At 46.2% G+C, this 27,119-nt stretch overlaps 1 protein-coding gene across 1 annotated transcript in view; it reads left to right on the top strand.

Annotated features, from left to right (window-relative positions):
- The window catches only part of tsnare1 (T-SNARE Domain Containing 1), an 840,454-nt gene that overhangs the window by 554,599 nt on the left and 258,736 nt on the right, over positions 1-27,119 (top strand). Inside the window, exon 7 of the mRNA XM_085992448.1 lies at positions 14,807-14,860. Coding sequence (XP_085848574.1) covers positions 14,807-14,860 — 54 coding nt within the window. The remainder of the gene's footprint in view (positions 1-14,806; positions 14,861-27,119) is intronic.

Below are 27,119 nucleotides of genomic sequence, written 5' to 3'. Positions count from 1 at the left end.
AAAGTTAAGGCACATGGGCCTAGAAAGTCAGTATAGCCACTTTTGTGGCGGTAAAGTCGGGCGGCCGCTAAAGTTTGCGCCCGCCGGAAAGTGGAGGCCACTTCGCCGATATTCAGTAGCTTTGGCCAAGGAGTTTGCTCGAGCGCTAAAACTGGCGTTGCACGGCTATCTTTAGGCGCTAAGCCGGCGGTGCAGACTGATACCGCCGAGGCCGGGCGCAGCGCAGGTGCGGTCATGTTTTGATTGACAGCAGACACCCTGGCGCCGGCCAGCTCTTAAAGGGGGAAGGGTCGACTTGGTCTGCTGCCACGCCCTGGATACTGCAGCCCTCCAGCTAGGCCTAAACACTGCTGCTGGAGAGAAATAGCGCCAGGAAGGATGCAGAGGGCCCGTGAACGAGCGCAGCACTTCTCTGCCCATGATTTAAAGGTGCTGGTTAGGGCTTTGGAGAAGAGAAGCCATATCTTGTTCCCGGACAGTGGCAAGAAGCCTCCCAAGAGGGTGTACAGGAGAGCCTGGAGGGATATCGCCCAGAGGGTCACAGCCACCTGCGATGTCCCCAGGACTGGTGTCCAATGCCGGAAAAAGTTTAACGACCTCACTCGGATTGTCAGGGTGAGTACCCTTTCCAGTGTCCTCCTCATCCTTGCATGTGCACCTCACATTATGGGCAAAGGGACCTGAAAGGCCTAATGGCCAGCCCTCATCCAGCAGCTATGGCACTGGCATGAACATCAATTGCACTTTCTGCACTTTACACACTGGCCAAGCTATTCGACCATGGGAGGCAGTGCACACAACAACAGGGCACCACACTGTACTTAGAGGCCGTCCTTTCTCTTGCAGGCCAAGCTGGCCCAGAATCTGAAGAGCCGGACTGTCACCGGGGGAGGCCGTGCCCAGTTCCAGCAGCTCAGTGACCTGGAGGAGCGCGTGGGTCGACTCATGGGTGCCCGGGTGATTGGCCCCGTTGCAATTGGAGATGCCGACCCTGTGCTGGGCCCCAATGGTAAGGACATGACCATTTGGACCTCTCTCATTCCCCTTGCGCTTCAGATCTACATCCTTTGCCACTGTCCGACCAATGCGCAGAATGCCACCACTCATGCCTCCCTCGCTGACGCCCTGTCCTCACTCTAAAGCTACTCTTGTGCCTTCCTGCTTTCAGCTGGTGAGGAGGAGGTCCCTGAAGCTGCGAGTGTCAGTCCCTCGGAAGAGGAGGACGAGGAGGAGCAAGAGGAAGGCGGCACATCGGGGGAACCCTCATCCGCGCCAGGGGATGGCAATGGAGGGGACACGTCTTCCCTGGAGGAGAGCCAGGGGGAAGTGTTGCAGGGGGGTGTAGCTCCTGTGCCCAGTGGCGTCCAGCCACGCAGGAAGGGTCGGGCAGCACGGCTGCCTTCTCCCCAGAGGGGGGAAGTGTTGCAGGGGAGTGTAGCTCCTGGGCCCAGTGGCGTCCAGCCATGCGGGAAGGGTCGGGCAGCACGGCTGCCTTCTCCCCAGAGGGGGGAAGTGTTGCAGGGGAGTGTAGCTCCTGGGCCCAGTGGCGTCCAGCCACGCGGGAAGGGTCGGGCAGCACGGCTGCCTTCTCCCCAGAGGGGGGAAGTGTTGCAGGGGAGTGTAGCTCCTGGGCCCAGTGGCGTCCAGCCACGCGGGAAGGGTCGGGCAGCTCGGCTGCCTTCTCCCCAGAGGGGGGAAGTGTTGCAGGGGAGTGTAGTTGCTGGGCCCAGTGGCGTCCAGCCACGCGGGAAGGGTCGGCCAGCTCGGCGGCCTTCTCCCCAGAGGGAGAGTCCGGCCTCCAGTCCGGAGACGGTCCTCGCCCAGGAAGTGCGCCTCCTTGATCAAATGTCCGCGGACTCGGATCGTCGGCACACCGAGTTCATGGGGGCTGTGGCACGGTTGCCTGAGGCCATCGAGTCCCTGGCTCATAGTGTGTCCGATTTCGGGGCCTCACAGGCCAGGGGTTTCGAACAACTCGCGGCAGCACAGGCCAGGGGTCTCGAACAATTCGGGGCATCACAGGACGCGAGTCGGGCCGAATTCGGGGCATCACAGGACGCGAGTCGGGCCGAATTGAGGGCAGCACAGGTCGCGAGTCGGGACGAATTCAGGGCAGCACAGGACGCGAGTCGGGACGAATTCAGGGCAGCACAGGCAGCGAGTGGACAGTTGATCAGTGGTGCCGTGCAGTCACTGGCTGGTCTGATGCGGGCACAGACCAGGGCAGTACGGGCACTCACTGCTGCCACACTCGCTGTGTCAGGCAGGCATCGCCAGGGCACCTGCCGCGCTGCAGCAGCACAGCGGTCTGGCCTTCACCAGATTGCTGCGCTTGCTGCAGCGCCAGCCCGTCCGAGTGCCAGTGTCTCAGGCGAGCAGCGAGCGCCTGGCATCAGCCAGCTTGCCCCCATTGCTGCAGCCGCCACTGCCACTCCCCCAGCGAAGCTGCGACGAGCTGCTGGAGGGACTGATGCTGCCCAGCCACAGCTGCAGCAGTCAGCAGCCGGCCCCTCGAGGGCCAGAGCTCGTCTAGGCCGACCCCCAAGGGCATCTGCCGTCACGCAATGTGCCCCTCAGGAGCCTTCCCCCAGCCTTGCAGCACCCGCAGGGCCCAGGTTGAGGCGGAGCAGCAGGTCGGCCAGGGGCCGGAAAAGCCTGGACAAGGACTCGCCCTCTCGGCACACAAAGTAGAGTGTGTTGGCAAATGTTTTTTTATATGGGGGTGGTTGTCTTGTCTATGGGGGGGGGTTCTTTTGGTAAGGCCGAGGATGAAGGCCATTTGGATGGACAAGTTTTGTTATTCCTCCCCAGGTTGTGGGAGTGAGATATGTATTTGAGTGTTTTTTGGGGGTGTTGTCTGTTTTTCGGTTTCATGTGGGAAGGGCCCCAAGTTTGTTCAATAAAGCTTTTTCTTTATTCAGCTTGTCCATGTGTGATGCTTCAAGTGGTTGTTGCGTTAACCGGCTGAGGGCTTGCGGAGCGGCTGCATTCATGTGCATTCATTGCCGCAAGCCATTCCCTGACAGGGGGCCTAGAAGTGTCGTTCAATAAGCCGCCGACGGACGGCCCTTGGACCTTGTGGCTCCCTCCTGGGCTGGTACTCCTCCTCCTCCTCCTCCTCATGGTCCTCCTGCTCGTCCTCCTGAGGTGGTGGTCCAACGTGAGGTGGCAGTGCCTGAGTCCTGCGGATAGCCAGGTTGTGCAGCATGCAGCAAACGACGACGAACTGGGAGACTCTATCCGGCGAATACTGCAGAGATCCGCCGGAGCGATCCAGGCAGCGGAACCGTTGCTTGAGGACGCCAATCGTTTGCTCTATGATGTTCCTTGCGGCTTGATGGCTTTCGTTGTATGCCTCCTCAGCAGGGGTCCTGGGCGCGCGGAGCGGGGTCATGAGCCATGTACACAAAGGATAGCCTTTGTCCCCGATAAGCCATCCTCTTGGGGGAGGCTGTGCCTGGAACATGTCAGCCACAGTAGTCTGTCGCAGGATAAATGCATCGTGGCTGCTGCCTGGAAAGCGGGCATTGACAGCTAGGATGCGCTGCCTGTGGTCACACACCAGCTGTACATTGAGGGAATGGTAGCCCTTCCGGTTGCGGTAATCCTCGGCATTGTCGATAGGTGCCCGCAAAGCCACATGCGTGCAGTCAATGGCGCCCTGCACCATGGGGAAGTCGGCGATCCTCGCAAATCCGACTGCACGCTGCTCCTGCCTCTCTAGGGTCATGGGGAAGGAGATGAATTGGTGTCTCCTTGTGAAAAGGGCATCGGTGACCTGCCGGATGCAGCGATGCACGGCGAACTGGGAGATGTTAGCTATGTCCCCAGCAGCGGCTTGGAAGGAGCCGCTTGCATAAAAGTTCAGAGCCACCGTGACCTTCACTTCCACCGACAGAGACGTCCTGCACATCAGCTGTGGATGCAGATCTCTGTGAAGCAGCTGGCAGATCTCTGCAACCACCTCCCTTCTGAAGCGCAGCCTCTTAACACACTGCGCGGCAGTCATGGTGAGATAGGACACCTGCTGGCGGTATTCCCTGAGTGGGTAAGGCCTACGTTGCCGACGCCTGATGCCCCCTCTGCGTCTAGGCATGGCTGCCCCTCTCACACAGCGTCTGCGAGCCCTTCGCACATAATGCTGGAACTGAGGGTTGGAACCCCATGCAGCCCCCATAATATACTTGCAAACAGTGAAATCACAATGAATCAAATTTCCAAGCTCTGGCCAGAAGCCAAAAATACCTCTCCTATGTTGGGCCAAATCAGTAAGGTGTCTTCCTTGGTCTCTGTCCAGAAATCCGTTGCACTAAAGTCATTGCAGCAAAATGGCTGGCCTTTATAGTTCAGTCTAAGTGCCCTTTAATTAGCGCTCCCCGAGGCCCGCAGGGCCTCTGCTGCGTTCCACTTCACAGTTCTTAACACCGCCACGCCCACATTGGGCGGGCGCGACTGAAGTTCCGGTTTGGGGCGCACAAAGGGCGTTGCACGACGAAATGATGTCATAAGTTGCGCGCGCAGTATTTGGATGATCAGCCATGATCGCATTAAATGGCAGAGCAGGCTCGAGGGGCCGAATGGCCTACTCCTGCTCCTATCTTCTATGTTTCTATGAGTAAGAAAAGATCATGAGGTCCATCAGTGCTTATCTGTTAGATGGTGCAAGCTCGTACACTAACCTCTCGAACCAATAGTTATACTAACTCCTAAGGGAGGCAAAAAAATTCGGAAAAAAACCCATGACCAAGTTCTGGCAAAACTCTGGGAAATTCTTCTGCAACTCCCTCAAGCAATTGCCTTGAGACCATGGTTACCCATGATATGCCGAGAGGAGGAAAAATAGGTAGAGCTGCAGGACCTCTTGGTGCATCCTATACTTGATACGAAGCATCACTTCTCAATGGGTCCCAATGCCCTTATGAGCATAAGGCCATACAGTGCTAGTATTTATTGTGCCAGTCCAAATGTTCACAGACATCCTGCTCAACTTTATTTCACAACCTGCAATAGCCATGTCTGCCAAAAAATTATCCATCACCCTCTTGAAATTTGTGACATCCCCCACTTGTACTGCTTCTACATATTCATCACCTTCTGCTTGAAGAAGTTATATCTCAACTGTTTGTTCACCACAATTTCTTGTCTGTGCTTGGATCCATGTTCCATTATCCTGGATCTTATGTTTAATATTGAACATACTATTGAACATAATAGAGTTTGTCTATTCCCTTTAGGATATTAAGTACCTTCCCTTATAGCCGAGGTATCCAATTCCATTCATTAACTTAGTTGCCCTTTTTTGGGCTCCCTCCAGCATCTCTCCCGTATGGTATGGTGCCCAAGGTGAGGGCAGGCTAGTGCTTTATACAAACTAATGCTCGCGTCCTGGGACTTCGTGCTCAATCTGTGCACCTTAATATCCAGTTTGCCCTTTTCACATTTGTGCTGATGGTTTAAGAGTTTTCCCCACTAAATCCCCACAAATCCTTCTCTTGTAATGTTTCCTGTAGACTCTTCCTATTGATTTTGTGCGCTCGCTGTTTGTTTTCTTTCTGCAGTTTCATGGGCCCAGAAATTTGGGTCGGGGGCTTCCCGCGGGTGTAAGCCCCCGACCTGCACTTAGCTTGCGCGCCGGCCGTTGAGCTGTGGGCCCCCGTGGAATTCCGATCCTGGGCCTGCTCCAACTGCCGGCGCGCAGTGCTTGCGTATCCCAGGGGCGCAGTTACTTCGATGCGTCCCCTGGGATCATGTGGGCCATGGAGAGCCGATCGGAGCAGGGAATGCCCATTCAACCTGTCAAACCTTATAAATACTATGGGCCCCAAAACATCACTAAATCTTCAAATACATTTTTTTTTAAATCACATTTTTTAAATAAACTATAAATTACATGAAATAACTATTTTAAACAATTAAAATTTTTGAAAAAAATATTGTAATTTTATTTTCTAACGGGGCTAAAAATAAACTTACCTTGCTTTAAAGTATTTAAAAATAATAAAACTGTGGAAAAAATGTTTTAATTTTAATTAATTCACCATTTACCTTGTAAAAAGCAGGCCTTACGCCTGCTTTTTATATATGTAACTTCTGGAGACTTACCCTCCCGGGAAAACCTGTAAAAGAAAACCTAAGTTCGATGTGCACGCGCAGCCTCTCCTGCGCACGCGTTCGAACTCTGAACCCCTTCTTTCAGGGGAACGGAAGTGCCGGTTTCCCGCGCATGCGCAGTGCATGCAGGAAACCAGCACTTCCATTGGGCTTACAGGTGAGTACCCCGTGCGTACTCACCCGTGGAGACCCGAAGTTCTGGGCCCATGACTTTTCATTTTTCCACATTAAAGAATATCTCACAATTTTTTGGTCCAACCTTCCAATCTGTACAGATCTCTCTGAAACTAGTCTACTTGTTGCTCTTATAGAGTCATAATGGCACAGAAGGAGGCCATTCGGCCCATCGAGTCCATGTTGGCTCTCTGTAGAGCAATCCAGTCAGTCCCATTCCCCCGCTCTATCCCCGTAGCCCTGCAAGTTTATTTCCCTCAAGTGCCTATCCAGTCACCCCTTGAAAGCATTGAGTGTCTCCGCTTCCATCACTTCCGTCAGCAGCGAGTTCCAGGTCCTCACTACTCGCTGCGTAAAAAAAATTATCCTCACGTTCCCCCCTGTATCTCTTGCCCAAAACCTTAAATCTATGTCCCCTAGTCCTTGTACCATCAACTAGTGGGAACAGCCTTTCCCCGTCTCGCCTATCCAAACCTGTCATAATCTTGTACACCTCTCTCAAATCACCCCTCAACCTTCTTTGCTCTAATGAAAACAAATCCAGCTTCTCCAACCGATCCTTATAGCTAAGATCCCCCATCCCCGGAACCATTCTGGTAAATCTCCTCTGCACCCTCTCAAGGGCCTTCATATCCTTCCTAAAGTGTGGTGACCAGAACTGGACGCAATACTCCAGTTGTGGCCTAACCAGTGCTTTATAAAGGTTCAGCATAACTTCTCTACTTTTGTACTCAATATCTGTTTATGAAGCCCAAGATCCCATATGGTTTGCTAACCACTCTCTCAGTATGTCCTGCCACCTTCAGGGACTAATGCACATTAACTCCCAGGTCCCTCTGTCCCTGCACACTCTTTAAAACTGTGCCATTAAGTGTATATTGCCTCTCCCTGTTCCTTCTGCCAAAATACATCACCTCACACTTCTCTGTATTAAATTCCATCTGCCACTTGTCTGCCCATTCTGCTAGCCTTTCTATGTCCTGTTGCAGTCGATTGATATCATCCTCACTGTTTGCCACATCCCCACGTTTGGTGTCATTGGCAAATTTAGAAATTCTACTCTGTATTCCAATATCCAGGTCATTCATATATATCAAAAAAGCAGTGGCTCCAGCACTGACCCTTGGGGAACACCACTGTCTACCATCCTCCAGTCTGAAAAGCAGCCATTTACCACAACTCGCTGTTTTCTGTCCTTAAGCCAATTCCTTATCCAAGGTGCCACAGACCCACCTATTCCATGAGCATCAATTTTGTTAACCAGCCTTCTATGTGGTACTTTGTCAAACACCTTCCTAAAATCCATGTCGACAACATCCATTGCAATCCCTTCATCTATCATCCCTGTTACTTCATCAAAAAATTCAATTAGATTAGTCAAACACGATCTGCCTTTTACAAATCCGTGTTGGCTTTCCTTAATTAGCTTATACCTCTCCAAGTGCCCATTAATTTTTTTCTTGACTATTGTTTCTAAAACTTTACCCACCACTGATGTTAAACTGACTGGCCTGTAGTTACTAGGATTGTCCTTACACCCTTTCTTGAACAACGGAGTCACATTTGCCATTTTCCAATCCTCATGCACCTCTCCCGCATCTAGGGAAGATTGGAAAATTATGGCAAGCTCTTCCGCTATCTCTTCCCCCAATTCCCTTAGCAACATGGGATGCAAGCCATCTGGATCAGGCGACTTATCCACTCTTAAGCATACCCATCCTTTTTAGTACATCCTGTCTATCAATTTTCACCCCTTCCATTGCTTCTACCTTTTCCACTTCTACTGATATTTTGTCAGCATCCACCTCCTTAGTAAACACCGATACAATGTACTCATTGAATATTCTACCTTGCACTGTGCCTCTAAGCATATATCACCTTCTTTGTCTCTAATAGGCCCCATCCCGACATAGAAACATAGAAGATAGGAGCAGGAGTAGGCCATTCGGCCCCTCGAGCCTGTTCCGCCATTTAATGAGATCATGGCTGATCATCCAAATTCAGTACCCTGTCCCTGCTTTCTCCCCATATCCCTTGATCCCTTTAGCCTTAAGAAATATATCTAACTCTTTCTTGAATATATTTAATGAATTGGCCTCAACTGCCATCTGTGGTAGAGAATTCCACAGGTTCACCACTCTCTGGGTGAAGAAATTCCTCCTCATCTCAGTCCTAAATGGCTTACCCCTTATCCTTAGACTATGACCCCTGGTTCTGGACTCCCCGGCCATCGGGAACATCCTTCCTGCATCTAGTCTGTCTAGTCCTGTTAGAATTTTATAAGTTTCAATGAGATCCCCTCTCATTCTTCTAAACTCCAGCGAATACAAGCCCAATCGACCCAATCTCTCTTCATACATCATTCCTGCCATCCCACGTATCAGTCTGGTGAATCTTCCCTCCATAGCAAGAACATCCTTCCTAAGATAAGGCGACTAAAACTGCACACAATACTCAAGGTGTGGTCTGACCAAGGCCCTGTACAACTGCAGCAAGACATCCTTGCTCCTGTACTCGAATCCTCTCGTTATGAAGGCCAACATACCATTTGCCTTCTTAACCGCCTGCTGCACCTGCATGCTTACTTTCAGCGACTGGTGCACAAGGACACCCAGGTCTCGTTGCACTTCCCCTTTTCCCAATCTATTGCCGTTCAGATAATAATCTGCCTTCCTGTTTTTGCCACCAAAGTGGATAACCTCGCATTTATCCACATTATCATGCATCTGCCCAATCACCCAACCTGTCCAAATCATACTGGAGTTTCTCGGCATCCTCCTCACAGCACACACGCCCACCCAGCTTTGTGTCGTCTGCAAACTTGGAGATATTACATCTAGTTCCCTCGTCTAGGTCATTAATATATAATGTGAATAACTGGGGTCCTAGCACCGATCCCTGCGGTACCCCACTAGTCACTGTCTGCCACTTGGAAAAAGACCCGTTTATTCCAATTCTTTGCTTCCTGTCTGCCAACCAGTTCTCTATCCAAGTCAGTACCTTACCCCCAATCTCATGTGCTTTAACTTTGCATGCTAATTTCTTATGCAGGACCTTATCGAAAGCCTTCTGATAGTCCAAATACACCACATCCACTGGTTCTCCCTTATCTATTCTACCAGTTACATCCTCAAAAAATTCCAGTAGATTAGTCAAGCATGATTTACCTTTTGTAAATCCATGTTGACTTTGTCCGATCCGGTCACTGTTTTCCAAGTGCTCTGCTATTACATCTTTTATAATGGACTCCAGCATTTTCCCCACTACCAATGTCAGGCTTACCGGTCTATAATTCCCCGTTTTCTGTCTACCTCCTTTTTTAAATAGTGGGGTTACATTAGCTACCCTCCAATCCATCGGAACTGTTCCAGAGTCTATAGAATTTTGGAAGATGACCAGCAATGCATCTACTATTTCTAGGGCCACTTCCTTAAGCTCTGGGGATTTATCGGCCTTCAATCCCGTCAATTTCCCTAACACCATTTCCCTACAAATACTGATTTCATTCAATACCTCCCTCTCATTAGACGCTATGTTCCCCGACATATCTGGGAGGTTATTTGTGTACTTTTTGAAGAGAGAACCAAAGTATGTATTTAATTGGTCTGCCATTTCTTTGTTCCCCATTATAAATTCCCCTGATTCTGACTGCAAGGGACCTACGCTTGACTTCACCAAACTTTTTCTCTTCACATATCTATAGACGCTTTTACAGTCAGTTTTTATGTTCCCTGCAAGCTTACTCTCATACTCTATTTTCCCTCTCTTAATTAATCCCATTGTCCTCCTTTGTTGAATCCTAAACTGCTCCCAATCCTCAGGTTTGCTGCTTTCTCTGGCCAATTTATATGTCCTCTCCTTGGATCTTATGCTATCCCTAATTTCCCTTGTTTGCCACGGTTGAGTCACCTTTTTTGTTTTATTTTTACGCCAAACAGGGATGAACAAATTCTGTAGTTCTTGCATGCGATCTTTAAATGTTTGCCATTGCCTATCCACCGTCAACCCTTTAAATAATGTTCCCCAATCCATCCTAGCCAACTCGCACCTCATTCCATCATAGTTTCCTTTATTTAAATTCAGGACCCTAGTGTCTGAGTCAACTGCTTCACTCTCCATCTCAGTGAAGAATTCTATCATATTATGATCGCTCCTCCCCAAGGGGCCTCGCACAACAAGATTGTTAATTAATCCTTTCTCATTACATAATACCCAGTCTAAGATGGCCTGATCTCTAGTTGGTTCCTCAACATATTGGTCCAGGAAATCATCCCGTATACACTCTTACTACCCGCTTACTGTTTATGTTTACATGCCGGTAGAAGATTTTTGTGTTCCCTTTTATGTTAACCGCCATTCTATTCTCATATTCTCTCTTTGCCAATCTTATTTTCATCTTCACTTCCCCTCTCAACTTACTGTATTTGGTCTGGCTCTCCCTTGAAGAATTCACCTGACATTCATCATACACTCTATTCTTTTGTTTCGTCATCTTCTGAATCTCCCTCATCATCCAAGGAGCTCTTGCTTTGGTTCCCTTACCCTTCCCTCTTGTTGGAATGTACCTAGCCTGTATTTGGAACATCTCCTCCTTAAAGATCACCCATTGTCCCGTTTCAGTTTTTCCTGTCAGTCTTTGGTTCCACTTTACCCTGGCTAGATCCTTTTGCATCCCATTGAAGATATCCCTATTCCAGTTTAGAAGTTCCACTCTAGATTGTGCCTTGCTCCTCTCCATTGCTAAGCTAAATCTTATGATATGATGATCACTCGTACCCAAGTTTTCTCCCACAGACACTTGGTCGACCTGGCCCACCTCATTCCCCAGCACCAGATCCAGCAATGCCTCCTTCCTAGTTGGGCCAAGAACATACTGGACAAGGAAATTCTCCTGAACACATTTCAGAAATTCCTCCCTCTCCTTTCCCTTTACCCTAGCATTGTCCCAGTTGATATTTGGGTAATTAAAGCCCCCCAATATCACCACTCTATAGCTCTTGCATGTCTCTGCGATTTCCCTGCAGATTTGCTCTTCTACCTCCCTCTTACTATTTGAAGGCCTGTAGAATACCCCCAATAGCGTGATCAAACCCTTTTTGCTCCTCAACTCTAACCAAATGGATTCTGTCCTTGTCCCCTCAAGAACATCCTCCCTTTCCAACACTACAATGTTTTCCTTAATCAGCACTGCCACCCCACCTCCCTTTTTTCCTTCCTTATCTTTTCTGAACGCCTTGTACCCTTGAATATTAAGTGCCCTGTCCTCACCATTTTTAAGCTACGTTTCCGTTATTGCCATAGCATCATATTGCCACACGGCTAATTGTGCTTGTAGCTCACCAACCTTATTCGCCACACTTTGTGTGTTTACGTACATGCATTCTAAACTCATTTTTGAATTTTTCTTCTATTTACTATAGTGCTCTATTCCACTATCTGATTTTATATTGTCGGCAAATTGAAGACCTTTGTTTCATGCTCCAATATAAATTGAAAAAAACAATAGCCCCAGTCACAGCTTTCTATATTGGTACAGCTACCTTAACAACTACCCTTTGCTTCTTCTGACTGAACCAGTTTGTTATCACTTAAGAAGCTTCCCTCCTACTGCAAGCCTTTTTTTTTTATCTTGGAAAGTAATTTCCTGTGTGATACTTTCTCAAAGGCTTTGCTAAAGTCTAGGTTTATTAATTCTATTGAGTTCCCCACATCAACTAACTGTTATATCCTCAAAGGATGCATCATAGACATGTTTAGCATGATCTACCACCTATGAATCCATGTTGATTACTTTTTATGTTTCTTGTGATGCCTCACTATTCGGATAATTCCTGTTACTTTACCCACCATTAATGCCAAGTTCACAGGCCTACAGTTCTTAGGCTTTTATTCTGTTGTTTTTTTAAATTATATAAACTGCCACTACATTTGCCTCCCTACAGCACCTTGGTATTCAGTAATTCTCTTATATTGTCTGTTAGGATGTGACTGATTTGCCATCTCTCTTAATGCTGTAATATGATACCTGTCGGGGTTACTTGCCTTGCTGTCATTTAGTATTCTTTCTGGGTAATTTTTACATCTCATCAGCTTTTTTTCTTCATCTTGCCCTTTAAATTCTAATTGTGTATGGGGACGGCAATCCTCAGACTCATTTGTAAATGCTGGCACAAAGACGTCTTTAAGCACTTTCTCCATTCCTTGATCATTTGTTATCATGGCCCCCACCCCACTCTGCGATCCCTCAGGGCTTCACTGTTTCCTTTGTCAACTGTTTTCCTTGGATGTATTTAAATAAACCTTTCACATTTTTAAAATATTTGCTGCAGTCCCAATATTCTTATATATCATGGGGCCTCCTAATCAATTTCTTTACTTCTTTTACCTTTTTATATATTAATTCCTATCTTTAATTATACATGTATTTTAATCGAAGACCTTTTATCCCTTTTCCTCCGTGTTACTTCTCTTGTTGCACACTTCAGTTTCCTGCCTGCTCTAACGCATTTATTACTTAGTGGAATATATTTGTTTGTTAGTCTCCTAATTATGTCTCTGTACATATCTCATGTAACAGAATATGCAATTCATGATTCTTAGTTCCTTCCTCAGCCGCTTGCAACTTGCCTTTCTGAAACCAAAGGGCTTTTCTGCACTTTTTTCTTTTCCCACTTCAATCTTAATTTAAGCTCCACCATATTGTGCTCATTCTTATTTAGCCATTCTCTGATTTTGACCATGTCTGCCATTCCTTGACTGTTAGCAAGTCTACTATTGTTCCAACCCCATTATAGTTTCTATGACTGTGAGTCATGTAACAGCCCATAATCAATAGTAATTCACTTTTTGCTTCCCAGTGTAATCTTCCCAATTAGTGCCAGGCAAATTGAAATTCCGACATGGTCATATTAACTTCTTTAGCGTGCCCTATATAATAACAACAGAAAGTGCTGGAAACACTCAGCAGGTCAGGCAGCATCGAGGAGAGAGAAACAGTCAACATTTTGGGTCGAACCCCTCGTCAGAACTGGAAAAGGTTAGAGAAGAGAGATTTTTAAGCAGAGGCAGGGAGGAGGGGAGGAAAAAACAAAGGGAAGGTCTGTGATAGGATGGAAGGCAGGAGAGATTGACTGACAACAGGGATGATGGTGCAAGGCTAAATAAGCGAGAAGTTAAGAAACAAAAGATGGCTCTAGATGAGGTGTGAATGATGATGGCAGCAACATTAACAGCTACCATGTGAGGAAACAAGAGAAAAAAAATAAAGAAAGAAATACAGGGGCCAATTTATAGGCTGAAATTTTTGAACTCGATGTTAAGTCCAGAAGGCTGTAAAGTGCCTAATTGAAAGATGAGGTGCTGTTCCTCGAGCTTACGTTAAGCTTCGTTGGAACAGTGTAAGAGGCCGAGGATGGAGAGATCAGAGTGGGAGTGGAGGGAAGAATTAAAGTGACAGGCGACCGGAATCTCTGGGTCATGCTTGCGGACTGAACGGAGGTGTTCCGCAAAGCGGTCACCCAATCTGAATTTGGTCTTCCCAGTGTAGAGGAGACCGCATCGTGAGCAGCGAATACAGTATACTAAATTGCAAGAAATACAAGTAAATCACTGTTTCACCTGGAAGGAGTGTTTGGGGCCCTGGACAGTGGGAAGGGAAGAGGTAGAAGGACATGTGTTGCATCTCCTGCGCTTGCATGGGAAGATGCCGGGTGAAGGGGAAGGGGTGATGGAGGTGATAGAGGAGTAGACCAGCGTGTCGCAGAGAGAGCGGCCCTATCTATATCTCTGTCTGATTTGGTGGTCTAAAACACAATCTTATAACACAGTCCTATAAGCTATTCATCTCAGTTACCATCTTTAAAATAGATAGACCTTCCATTTACCCTTCTATCCCTTCAGAACAATCTGTAAGCCTCCTAATTGTTCTGTGGTACTAATTATTTTTGCAATTTCACTCTACAATTATTCAATGTTAGAATCATATGGACAGCAAAGGGGATCAGATTTAAAAAAAAAGCTTTTTCCCTCCTCTCCAGAAGATTGCAGCTCTTTCCCGGGTCCATGGGTTCTCATAACTCTCCAAGAGCTACATTGTCACATCTCATTTCCAAGCCTTGATGGTGAGTGTTGGCGGGCTATTCAGCTGTGGAGCACATCACAATTGACCCCAATTCTCTCTTTACCCAAAGTCCATACTTGTTCAGTTTCTAATGTAGGACACTGAACAGCAATGAGGAGAGGAAACCTGGCTGCATTTGACTCTCCCTAGCCCAGTAGCTGGGGGAAATTGGAGCAATGCTGGTTAATAGCTGCTTAGACCAGAGATTGAACTGGAGACTTTTACTGGTCAGTATCTCAATGTGTTCACTTTGTGCAATGCATTTAATACCTAAGTCATCTAAGGAGCTTTTTGTTCTTTAAGTTCTTTATTTATTTTTGGAGGTTTGTGCGATTTGATATAAAGACTAAGGTACATAAACCTGCCACACACAATCTCTGACTTCATTTTCTCTTTTCACAGAAGGTTGCCGAGAGGTCCAGAGCATTGCTTCCTGCAACACAGAAAAATAGACAGGTACGTGAATGTGCTTGCTTTGCAGTTGCACATCTGGCAAACCCAAGTGAAGCATGGCACTACACAAATGGAATGGTTTCCGCTCACACCATAAGCTCCGTTCTTAAATCAGTGACTATGTTCCTCAGCTCCTTGTCATTTACTGTAAGTGACTCCATTAGCAGAAAGGTGATCCTGGAGAGGGCTGTGAGGGCTCTGAAATGGAAAGCTGATTGCATTGAGCTATTTCTGCAACTCATTTCTAGCAGTCAGAGTTACAACAGCTTCCATCCTCTTAAAACCACTGCAGCTAACTATCCCGTGACAACAAAATGGTGTCCCTGGGCTTTCATAACCTTCACAAGCTGCATTGCTACGTTAAATCTGTTGTGCTTTTTGCGGAGTGGTAAGAAATGTTTATCTTCTAGTCAGTTGTGGGTTTTTTTTTTGGCAGTGCCTATCCTTGACTGATTTGGAGAATAAATGAGCTGTAGCTTTCTATAGCTTTTAGCTAAAGGAATTGCCAGAATGCTTACCAATAAAATTTGTCTTGTCCATAGCAATTTCAATGATCATTTTTTTAAAAATTAGATACTTTAAATACTACTTTTTTTGTTTCCATGCTTCCACTGATCATTTTAGTTACTGCATTGCTACAAGAAGTGCATGATGGGATAGCATGCCCTGCTACTGTGATTTCTTCCAAAAAATATCTGAGAGAGAAAATGGATCAATTTTACATGGATATATTTGTTAAATTCATTTGTTAACTACACTGTGAGGGTATGGCTAGCATGGAGATGAGTCAGCCTCCAAGACGGGTACTCCTGACTTCATTTACTTTGGCCGGCCTTGTGAGGTCATTAAACTGTTTTGCCACTATGTTGGTGTATGCGCAGCGGTGGGGATGGTACGGACTGCCTGAGCCAACTGCCTCCATGCTGCCTGCCCCGCCCTCTACTGGAGCTTCCTGTTTTGGGTGCCAAAAAACTGGTCTCTCCTTGCCCATATTTTTGCCAGTAGAACATCTAGAGAAGTGTCTGAAAATCTGGCGGCTCTTGCCGCAACTGAAGACATTGACTTTCCCTCATCTATAATACCAGACCTCTGTTGACTGTCTCTCCGTCTTCCTCAATTTCAAGTGTTTCTGGCCCTTTGAGCAGCTGTAGCCTTTTAGGTGCTGTAGCCTCACCGCACTTCCCTCTCTCCCAGTGGTAGCATCTTGCAGCAACACCCAACTAAGGCATCAGTCTAATGTCACCACACATCTTGCTCCCTGTAGTTCAACACATTCAACAGTAGTTAGAAAGTATCAGCTGTTTGTCAAAAATGCTGGTATTCAGTGACGTTTGTCTTGAATGCAGCACAAAAAGTAATTTAAGGTGTGCTGTTATTTAACATGCTATGCAGCAAAAAAGTAAGCACTGAATCTTGGGCCATCCTTCCCGTAAATATATTGGCCCAGATCTTGCTGGAGCCGGAAATCATGCGGCGTACGCCATTAGTTAAACTTTTTCCTGCACCCTTCAGCTTCAATTTTTTTGGCAGCATACCTTTCTGGAAGTGAGAGCTGATAATGCTGTGGTGAGGGCAGCGGGGTGTCTGGGATCTTAGTGAATGGCGGGACCAACAGTGTATCTCCTTAACCGATGAGATTTAAGGATTGAGAAAGAAACAGAGGAACGACGGAGGAGGGTGAATTAGAGTGGGTGAATTAATCAGGGACAGAAATAGAAACAAAGAGAGGGTAAGAAAGATTGGATTAAGAGAGAGAGAGAGAAAAAAGACACAAAAGGAAAGTAAGAAAAAAATTAAAATTTGACATTTAAAAAAGTCTCGAATAATTTATTACACGCGGGAACGAGATTGAACGGTTTAAATTGTTGTCTTTCTGGGCAAGAGAGGTTGATTGGTATTGCATTAACAATTATCATGTCGTTAAAAGGGTACGTAAGCACTTAAACTCACAGCAGAATATTAAGACTGGTGATTAATAGGCAATTAATGTGCAAATCCATCAAGTTCTTGAAAAATAACAGGGAGGCGAAGGGCGAGTTGCAAATGGTGAGTGGCGTAAATCGACCATCAAATCGTGGAGATTCGCAACTGATGGCGAATCTCTTAGTCCCTTGAATTTGCTGGTCGATTTGTGCATCAATAACAGCGTACGTCATCAACACACCGTTAATTTTCCAGCAAGATTCGGTCCATTAAGTTTCCAGACTGGATTTTGGCCAAGGCCTTTGTTTGTCATCCATTGTTTTGAACTTAAGTGGTGACAGGATTGGTTATGCTCATAGTAATGGAGTGGAAATGAGTTACTGGCAATAAGTCAGACTCTGTGGGCTAGATTTTGCGGGGGGGTGTGGTCAACGGAGCGATCGGTGGTGGGTCGGATGGGAAAGTGTTTTTTTTCCCCAGCGGGTCGGGACCCCACTGTGAACCTGCCACCACGCACCTTTCCCCGATGTCGGGTCCATCAGCACTGAGCAGACCCGACGCAGCGGCGGGGGAGGCAATTAAAATCATTAGTGGCTTGTTTACAGCCACTTAACAATGGTTTTTTCCTCCCAGGTTTTTGGATTTGACAGGTCGCCCACCGGTTTCCCGCTGTGCCTAGACCTCGTCTGTGAAGCTGAGGTGGGAGGTCAGTGGCCATTACATCAGCTGATGAGTTGATAGCTTCACATGTCAAGTCAAAGCTCCCAGCTGATTGAGAAATGTTCCCTTAACTACTAGCTTCTCCAAACTGCATTTCCACAACAGATTTAGGATTCTGCAAGTCTTTACACAAGTCTCCATCCAGTCTGACTTCATTACCTCTCGCACCATTGGCAGATCACTTCTGTCATCAACACTTCACCTGCCATCTATTCCATCAGCATGGGTGCCCTTGAAACTCTCTCACCTTGGTCCTCAGAATCCCATCATGATCAGCCCCAACACCAGCAGCACCAGGCATGCCAGCAGCACCAAAAACCACATCAACCTTCTCCGCAATCACCTGATGCTGTACAGGACAGAGGGCATCAGCACCCAACCACATTGCTGCCCAGGAGGTCAGCGATGGCCTCGCCATGGCCAGATTTACTTCACTTGATGCTGTAAACCCTGGCTGCCACATGATGCGCTAGGTTGGCACCACCCCACACCAACACCATAAAGCATCCCTACAATGTCCAAGCCATTCTTTTGACACTCATCACCATTGTGGGGGGGGATACCGTTATGTCTCACCATTCACTGCAACTCACTAAGCCACTTCCAAAGGTGCACACAAATCTGTCCAAGAACGCAAAGTGTTGAAAATAAAGGTTTCAATGTTTGACACCACATTAACAGAAACTTTACATGAACATTGCGTAAAACACCCAACTGCCTTCCCTTGTGTGTTAGTTGGTATGATTGGACTAGGATGAGGGTGAGTGTGAGGGGTGGCTAGTGAGATGGGGAAGTGATAATGTAGATAGAGAGGGATGGGTGGAGGTGCAAGGTAAGTTGGTGTGAGTAAGGATGTGCAGGAGTAGGGTAGGCAAGGCAGAGTGATGGGGATGTGATGAGAGGCACAGCAGGATGCGGCTGAATGTGGCTTTCTACTAATGTTTCATGATCTACTGAGATCATTGAAACTTTTGCGGCACTGCACCCAGGTCCTCCTGACCACATCCCTGCTTGTGTCCTCCTCTGCAATGTGCAACCAGGCTGTGTTGATCTCCTAGGGAGGTCTCTTCCGCCCATGGGAATGGAAGAGGACCTCCCTGCGTGCTGTGACTCCCTCCATAAGCATATGGAAGGAGTCATGGGAGAGCTTGGGTACAGCTGTGTGCCTCTGTGCAGTGATTGTCAGTGTTTGCAGCACCTCAATGCTGTAGAACACTGACAGGACAAATGTCAAATTAAAGTTGGCCATGGTCCCTTTAAGGAAACCGGCTGATGACACATCATCAAATTACATCACCAGACCTGCTTCCTCTAATTAGCCCGGGAAATGCGCTGGGTGGGCTTAACAAGCCCAAACAACAGAAAATCATTTCACAGAGTGGGATGGAGCAAAATCGCAGCCTTGACTATTCAATAACGCAGAAGAGGGAAAAAATGATAGAGTTAATGGTATGGTTTTTGATACAGCCTCGAAACTAAGACCTTTTGAAACACTCGTTGGCACACAAAATCCAGAGTCAACCCCGTGGAGGTTTGATTCGTATCAGTAAACCAAGGAGAGGAATTCTATTCACAAATTCACAGAAATTAACATGCAGGTACAGCAAGCAATTAGGAAGGCAAATGCTATGTTAGCCTTTATTGCAAGGGGGTTGGAGTATAATGGTAAGGAAGTCTTGCTGCAATTATATAGGGCTTTGGTGAGACCACATTGTGCACAGTTTTGGTGGTCTTATCTAAAGAAGGATATACTTGCCTTCGAGGGGGTGCAATGAATATCCTGCCACGATCTTATTGAATGGTGGAGCAGGTTCGATGTGTTGTATGGCTCACTCCTGATCCTATTTCTTATGTTCTTATGTTCATTTGCACAAAACAGGCAGTGGTCCTTCTTTGTTGTTTTTGAGCAAGAGAATTTAAAAAGAGAAATTGAAGGGGGGAAAAAAATAATTCTTTGGCTATGGCTAACACTCAAAGAAGTAAATTGTTCAAAGTGCAATGGTTATCTTCTGTTACTCCAGAGATATTTCCTTTTCCCTCTTTTTATCTTCCCTCTTTTAAGTCACATGTCCTCTGTGCAGCGATATCACGTGCTGATGGGAACAGCTTATGAAAGAAATTCTGTGTTGCTGTTTTAGTCACTGTCCTTGTTGCTGCATTCGATAATCTTTGACTTGTGTGTCACATTTCCAATTTTTATCTTGGGTTCAAGACCACTCCCATATGAGACCCCTCACCCCCTCTGATCACCGTGCGCCATTCCCCACCTAATATATGGTCAGTTCTATCAAAGTCAGGGATCAAACAGAGCTCCGAGTTATGTCCCATTCCCTCACATGATCCTCCACATCTTGAAAAGGTGGTGGAATAATGACATCACTACACTACAGCTTAGGCCATAAAGTGATAAATACATTTACTAAATGGATAAGTAAACAGAAACAAAAGAAAGACTTGAAAGAAAGCATTTCTATAGCACTTTTCGCAACCTCACAACAACCCAAAGCACCTGACATCAGTAGTAGGGAAAATGCTGGAATCTACTATTAAGAATGTGGTAATAGGGTACTTAGAAAATAATAATAGGATTGGGCAGAGTCAACATGGATTTATGAACGGGAAATCGTGTTTGACAAACGAGAGTTTTTTGAGGCTGTCACTACCAGAATAGATAAGGGGGAACCAGTGGATGTGGTGTATTTGGATTTTCAGAAGGCATTCGATAAGGCGCCACACAAGAGGTTATTAAACAAAATTAGGGCTCATGGGATTGAGGGTAATATACTAGCATGTATTGAGGATTGGTTAACGGACAGAAAACAGAGAGTAGGAATGAACAGGCCATTTTCGGGTTGGCAGACTGTAACTAGTGGAGTGCCACAAGGATCAGTGCTTGGGCCTCAGCTACTCACAATCTACATCAATGATTTGGATGAGGGGACCAAATGTAATATATCCAAGTTTGCTGATGATACAAAGCTAGGTGGGAATGTAAGTTGTGAGGAGGATGCAAGGAGGCTTCAAAGGGATATAGACAGGCTAAGTGAGTGGGCAAGGACATGGCAAATGGAATATAATGTGGAGAAATGTGAAGTTATCCACTTTGGTAGGAAAAATAGAAAAGCAGAGTATTTTTTAAATGGTGAGAGATTGGGAAATGTTGGTGTTCAGAGGGACCTGGGTGTCCTTGTACACGAATCACTGAAAGTTAACATGCAGGTACAGCAAGCAATTAGGAAAGTAAATGGTATGTTGGCCTTTATTACAAGAGGATCAGATTAAAGATGTCTTACTGCAATTATATAGGGCCCTGGTTAGACCACACCTGGAGTATTGTGTACAGTTTTGGTCTCCTTACCTAAGGAAGGATTTACTTGCCATAGAGGAAGTGCAACAAAGGTTCACCAGATGGGGGATTGTCCTATGAGGACAGATTGAGTAGACTAGGCCTATATTCTCCAGAGTTTAGAAGAATGAGAGGTGATCTCATTGAAACATACAAAATTCTTACAGGGTAGATGCAGGGAGGATGATTCCTCTGGCTGGGGAGTTTAGAACCGGGGGTCACAGTCTCACAATAAGGGGTCAGCCATTTAGGACTGAGATGAGGAGGAATTTTTTCACTAAGAGGGTGGTGAATCTTTGGAATTCTCTACCCCAGAGGGCTGTGGAGGCTCAGTCATTGAGTATATTCAAGACCGAGATCGATAGATTTTTGGATGTTAAGGAAATCGATGGATATGGGGATAGTGCAGGAAAGTGGTGATGAGGTAGAAGATCAGCCATGATCTTATTGAATGGCGGAGCAGGCTTGAAGTGCCAAGTGGCCTACTCCTGCTCCTATTTCTTATTCTCTTTACAGCCATTGCAGTACCTTTGAAGTGTAATCAATGTTGTAACTATGGCTCACTAATTGCAGTAGTTGCAGCCTTAATTATCTTTCCTCGGAAGATGGAAAGTAGCAAACAGTTTTGCTGGCTATGCTAAACTGCAATGTAAACTGGACCGGACACAAGATCCATGAATAGTAATCTCTATATGGTACTTTGTTGCTGAGTGTCCATGGAGTCTTTCTAGCTTATCTCTCTCACTGGCTTAAGTTGGGTTACACAGCGTGAACAAGACAGACTGAAGAATAGTTTTCGCAAAGAAATGGCAGGGACCAATAATATTTTAGATGAGTGCCTTTTAAACTTGAAAAGACCTGTCAAGGCAAGTAAAACAGTTTTTTTTATTCGTTCCTGGGATGTGTGCGTTGCTGGCAGTGCCAGCATTTATTGCCCATCCCTAATTGCCCTTGAGAAGGTGGTGGTGAGCCGCCGCCTTGAACCGCTGCAGTCATGTGGTGAAGGTACTCCCACAGCGCTGTTAGGGAGGGAGTTCCAGGATTTTGACCCAGCGACGATGAAGGATCGGTGATATACTTCCAAGTCAGGATGGTGTGTGACTTGTAGGGGAACTTGAAGGTGGTGGTGTTCCCATGTGCCTGCTGCCCTTGTCCTTCTAGCTGGTAGAGATCGTGGGTTTGGGAGGTGCTGCCGAAGAAGCCTTGGCGAGTTGCTGCAGTGCATCTTGTAGATGGTACACACTGCAGCCAAGGTGCGCTGGTGGTGGAGGGAGTGAATGCTTAAGGTGGTAGATTGGGTACCAATCAAGTGGGCTGCTTTGTCTTGGATGGTGTCGAGCTTCTTGAGTGTTGTTGGAGCTGCACTCATCCAGGCAGGTGGAGAGTATTCCATCACACTCCTTACTTGTGCCTTGTAGATGGTGGAAAGGCTTTGGGGAGTCAGGAGGTGAGACACTCACTGCAGAATACCCAGCCTCCGACCTGCTCTTGTTGCCACAGTATTTATGTGGCTGGTCCAGTTAAGTTTTTCGTCAATGGTGATCCACAGGATATTGATGGTGAGGGATTTGGCGATGGTAATGTCGTTGAATATCAAGTGGCAGTGGTTAGACTCTCGCTTGTTGGAGATAGTCATTGCCTGGCACTTGTGTGGCGCGAATGTTACCTGCCACTTATCAGCCCAAACCTGAATGTTGTCCAGGTCTTGCTGCATGCAGGCACAGACTGCTTTATTATCTGAGGAGTTGCGAATGGCACTGAACACTGTGCAATCATCAGCGAACATCCCCCATTTCTGACCTTATGATGGAGGGAAGGTCATTGATGAAGCAGCTGAAGATGGTAGGGCCTAGGACACTGCCCTGAGTAACTCCTGCAGCGATGTCCTGGGGCTGTGATGATTGACCTCCAACCACCACATATATAAGATACATGTATTTGAATTGAGCAATTTGGTCCTCTCCCTGAAACATCTGGCCAGATACAAGGCGGGTGAGTGAATTTCTGCGCAAGCTTTCCCACTCAAATGCTGTAACTTTGGCCGTTGAAAGCCTGGGAAAACAGCAAAAGAGTGTGTATCCTGCACTTAGAGCTACCTTAAGTCCAATGATCCAGCTACACATTGTTATACATAGCAATATGATTTCACCTCCCCCCGCCCCACCCCTGCCCCCAGGTTCACTTCAGGGTGTGGTGAGGAGGGGGAGAGCTGAGCAAATATACTTCACAAATTAGTGTCTGAAAGAGAAAGATTGGTTCCTTGTTCAGATGGGAACCTTCAGCCAGAACAGAATGGTCAAACTGGTTAATCCCCTTTCTAGGACCGACAAAACAGAAGGGAAGGGGGATAATCACAGCTGATTGCACAGCTAGTCAAGAGAAATTAGCATTGCTGTCCTTAAAAGGAGCTGCTCAAGCCAATCTGGTGCGTTTAATTTCAAGCACTGAACAAGAGCCTGCACCACAGCATAATTGGAGAAAATCATTGCAGAGTTATGTTTTGTATAAAAATATCTTGAAGTTGAGATGCTTGGATTGGAAGTATATTGGTGCTGGGGACATAGAGTAACACAGTACTTGAGGTACTACCTGAACGGCACTTAATGTAATTTATATCAACAGGAATAGATTCTAAATTAAGTAACCTAGGTGAACAACCAAGGCCAATAGCGCAGGACATCACCAAGGTTGAAAAGAGCAGGAGAGAAGACGAAGAACATCAATTACAGAAACAAGTTTAACACAGGATGATGGACGTGGATACAGATCGTCAGGAAGGATGGGGAGGACAGGAAAGTTGGCTGAGGTTACCTTTAACATAAAGAAGAGGAGGGAGTTTAGGTGGTTGACCCAGCACTGCAGAAAAGCTATGATGTAAAATTCTCTGGCTATATATGTTTAATGAGAAAAGCACCCAGACGATCTTTGGGGCTTGCTACCAAACTGAAATTAGAACAACTCAGCACTTTATGTGATGTTAAAGAGCGAGTGAGAACAGGGAAAGAGCACTGACCGGAAACTTCAGCTCGCCCAACATAAACTGAAAATACAACAGAAAATGCTGGAAAAACTCAGCAGGCCAGGCAACATCTGTGGAGAGAGAAACAGAGTTAACGTTTCAGGTCGAAGACCCTTCGTCAGAACTGAGAAAAAAGCAGGAAATGAAACAGATTAAAAAGCAAGTTTGGGGGCTGGGAAATGGGGGAGGGGATGAAAGAACAAAAGGGAAGGTCTGAGAGGTGAAGAGACATTAAGAGATATTCAAGCTGAGATGAGATGGTAATAGGACAGGTAAAGAAAGGATGGCTCTAGATGAAGTGTGAAATGCGCTGGCAGAATGAAAGACAGCTGCCATGTGGGAGAGAGAAAAAAAAGGAAAAGGCACAAACCAAAAGTGCGGATAAAATATATATAAAAATATGATAGGGGCTGAGGTTATGATCTGAAATTGTTGAACTCGATATTGAGTCCGGAAGGCTGTAAATTGCCTAATCGGAAGATGAGGATCTGAACTGATAAACTGAAGATGCTCAAGTGTGAAGGTCCCTGGGTTTATCAATGTCACACATGACTGCTTTCTGACTCAGTCAGCCATGAGAGGCATCCCTCTCCCAGCCTTGGTTCTTGGGAGTGGTCCAGGCACTATTCAGGGAGCAGGTGTGATAGTGAACCCAATGTGATAACCTTCAATCTAACCTGGGAAGTAAGAAACCAAATCCCAGGATGTAATTTCAGATAGACAACCATCAAGGTGAATGCTGAGCCTAGTAACGTCAATGGGAGGGGATTCTTAAAAAAACGTCATGCTGGAAATATCGCACAACTGCAGCAAAGTTAAGAGAGCAAAAATGCCCAGAAATAGATCAACAGAGGAATTGAAAGGAACATTAAAAAAACAACTTACCAAGCGATAGGGAGATTATAGAGTTTGACCACTGAGCACAGGATGATCCAGATCATATACAGATTAGGGATGCTAAGAGAATTTGAAAGGCACATAGCAGCAGATACAAAGTTCTTTGAATACTATACCAGCCTATTAGAGGGCAATTGGGAGGAACTTAAAACCCCTAGAGCCCCATATAGAATTATAAATGAGAATGAGCAGAATATAGTAAACAAGGAAAATGGCTTCTTGGAGGCTTTGATCAGAGAGGACACCAACAGTATGTCACCCAACATGAAACACATCATGCATGCTCTGGATTTTGACATTAGTGAGGCAGAGTATCTCGACAAGGAGGAGATTTTTGAAACATTCCTATATGGGGGCGATTTTAACCCTACTCACTCAGCAGAAACCTGGCCGGTGGGCAGTTAAAATCACCCTGGCTCTTACCTGTTAGAAAGCCACCATGATCGTAGTATCTGCAATTTTAACCTGCTCTGCTGAGCAGGCAGCGAGGACACACGCCCGGAGCCAACAGGGCCTTTCTTTACGTATGCATGTTGCGGCCCAATGACATCATTGAGACCCGACTGTAATTTTAACTTGGGTCTGAGCGGAGGATCCACCTGGAGTTCAAAACAGGGCCAGAATCATTGAACAGTAGACGGATTCAAACGGACTGGCAACAGGTAAAGGTAGGTCTCGTTTTCATGAAGGGCAACAGAGCCCTACCTGGGAATATCAAGACCCATTACCCTGAAAACAGTTGAATTGATAATCAGAATCAAATTGGAAGAGCATCGATTTGAAAATGACTTCATGAATCGCAGCCAACATGTCCTCAAAAGGGGTATCTCTTGCCCGACCAAGCTCACGTGAGAATCAAGGTAAGACGCAGATATGGAACTGGTTAAAGGGAAGAAAGCAGAGCGTAGTCATAAGCGGTGCTCAGTAAAAATCTGGGGAACTGTTCAATGGAGTGCCCCTAGGAGTCAGTGCTGGGGCCTCTCCTGTTCTCGGCGTACATAAATGACCTGTATGTGTACTCTAAATTCAAGGTAATTAAACTTTCAGTTGACACCAAGCTATGAACTTAGCAGAGACAGCCAAGATCTTACAAAGAGAGTTTGACAGCATGTACATTTGGCCTAATCGGGGTGAATGAAGTTTAATAAAGACAAATGCAAAATATTGCATATTGGGGGTAAAAGTAGGAGGCCGATGTAATCTATGGGTGGGATCAATCTTGCCAAGTGGAAATTGAAAGAGGCCCAGTGGTGGTAGTTGACATTTTGCTCATTGTGTCCACACAGAGTGGGTTGGCAATAAACAAAACAAATAAGATCTTGGATTATATCAGTTGAGTTCAAATCCATGGAAGCCATGGTGCTGCAGCACAAAGCTATAGTCAGGTGACACCTGGAGTATGGCATACAGTCTGGTTACCATGACATCCTGCTCCTCGAGAAAAGATCAGAAAGGACAGCAACAAGACTGATTCCCAGTGTTTGAGGAATGACTTGTGAGGGACGACTTGATAGGCTAGGCTCTTCAGCCACAAAGAAAAATCATATATTCAGTAGAGACCTAATGTATGATATTTACTGTATTGGGATAAGAAACTAAGCCCAAAACAGTACTTTCAGATGTGCCAGAATATCAGAACAATGGAGCACAATTTCAGCATTGAATACAATACTGAGAAACATTTCTTTACAGTGAGAGTTGCCAGGAAGGGTGAGTGAAGCCTTCAGATCAGATTCAGATGCTATAATGGGAAGATGGAAGGGTTGGAAAGACATGATTAAATGAGCTCAAAGGCATTGCTGACCCACACTTATCTTGTGAAGAAGTAGCAGTAAGGTGACCCAAGCTTAGGTTTTAAAAGTATAAAGATTTTAGGAAGGAGGACTGTGAGCAGTAAGGAGTTCTGCGGCTTTGAGGTCCTGGGAAAGAGTGATTTAGAGTAGGAGACAGTTCAGTAAATCTTGATTTCAACACAGTGAGGAAATAGGGACTATGTAGAGCAGGTGGGAGGAATGAGAGAGCAGTATTCAAAAGCATGAGATATATATGCATATTATCAATTTTTGCAAACTCATTCCATCCCGTCGTTCCACCAACACACACACACACTTACACATGTTGGCATGGTTACAGCTTGCGGCAACTGGCTTTGTGCCATTAGCACATTGTAATTTACGAGGCTGCTTTTCCCCCTGGACCAACCACTGTTGGTTGTTGATGATTTTACTTTGATTTTGCTGTGTAGTTTCTCTGGAGTCGAGGTGTCAAAAAAGTGTTGGCAGAAAACAGATTTAGTGCATAACCTGCAAGTGCGCTCCCTTTGAGGGTCACACTCGGGCCCGGTTCCATCATGTGAA

This window comes from Somniosus microcephalus, chromosome 7 (genome assembly GCF_052327205.1).
Source record: "Somniosus microcephalus isolate GS21.2 chromosome 7, FLI_Smic_1.0, whole genome shotgun sequence".
In the NCBI taxonomy this organism is placed as follows: Eukaryota; Metazoa; Chordata; class Chondrichthyes; order Squaliformes; family Somniosidae; genus Somniosus; species Somniosus microcephalus.
Note: the sequence above shows the minus strand (reverse complement) of the source record. Positions and strands in the feature narration are given on the sequence as shown.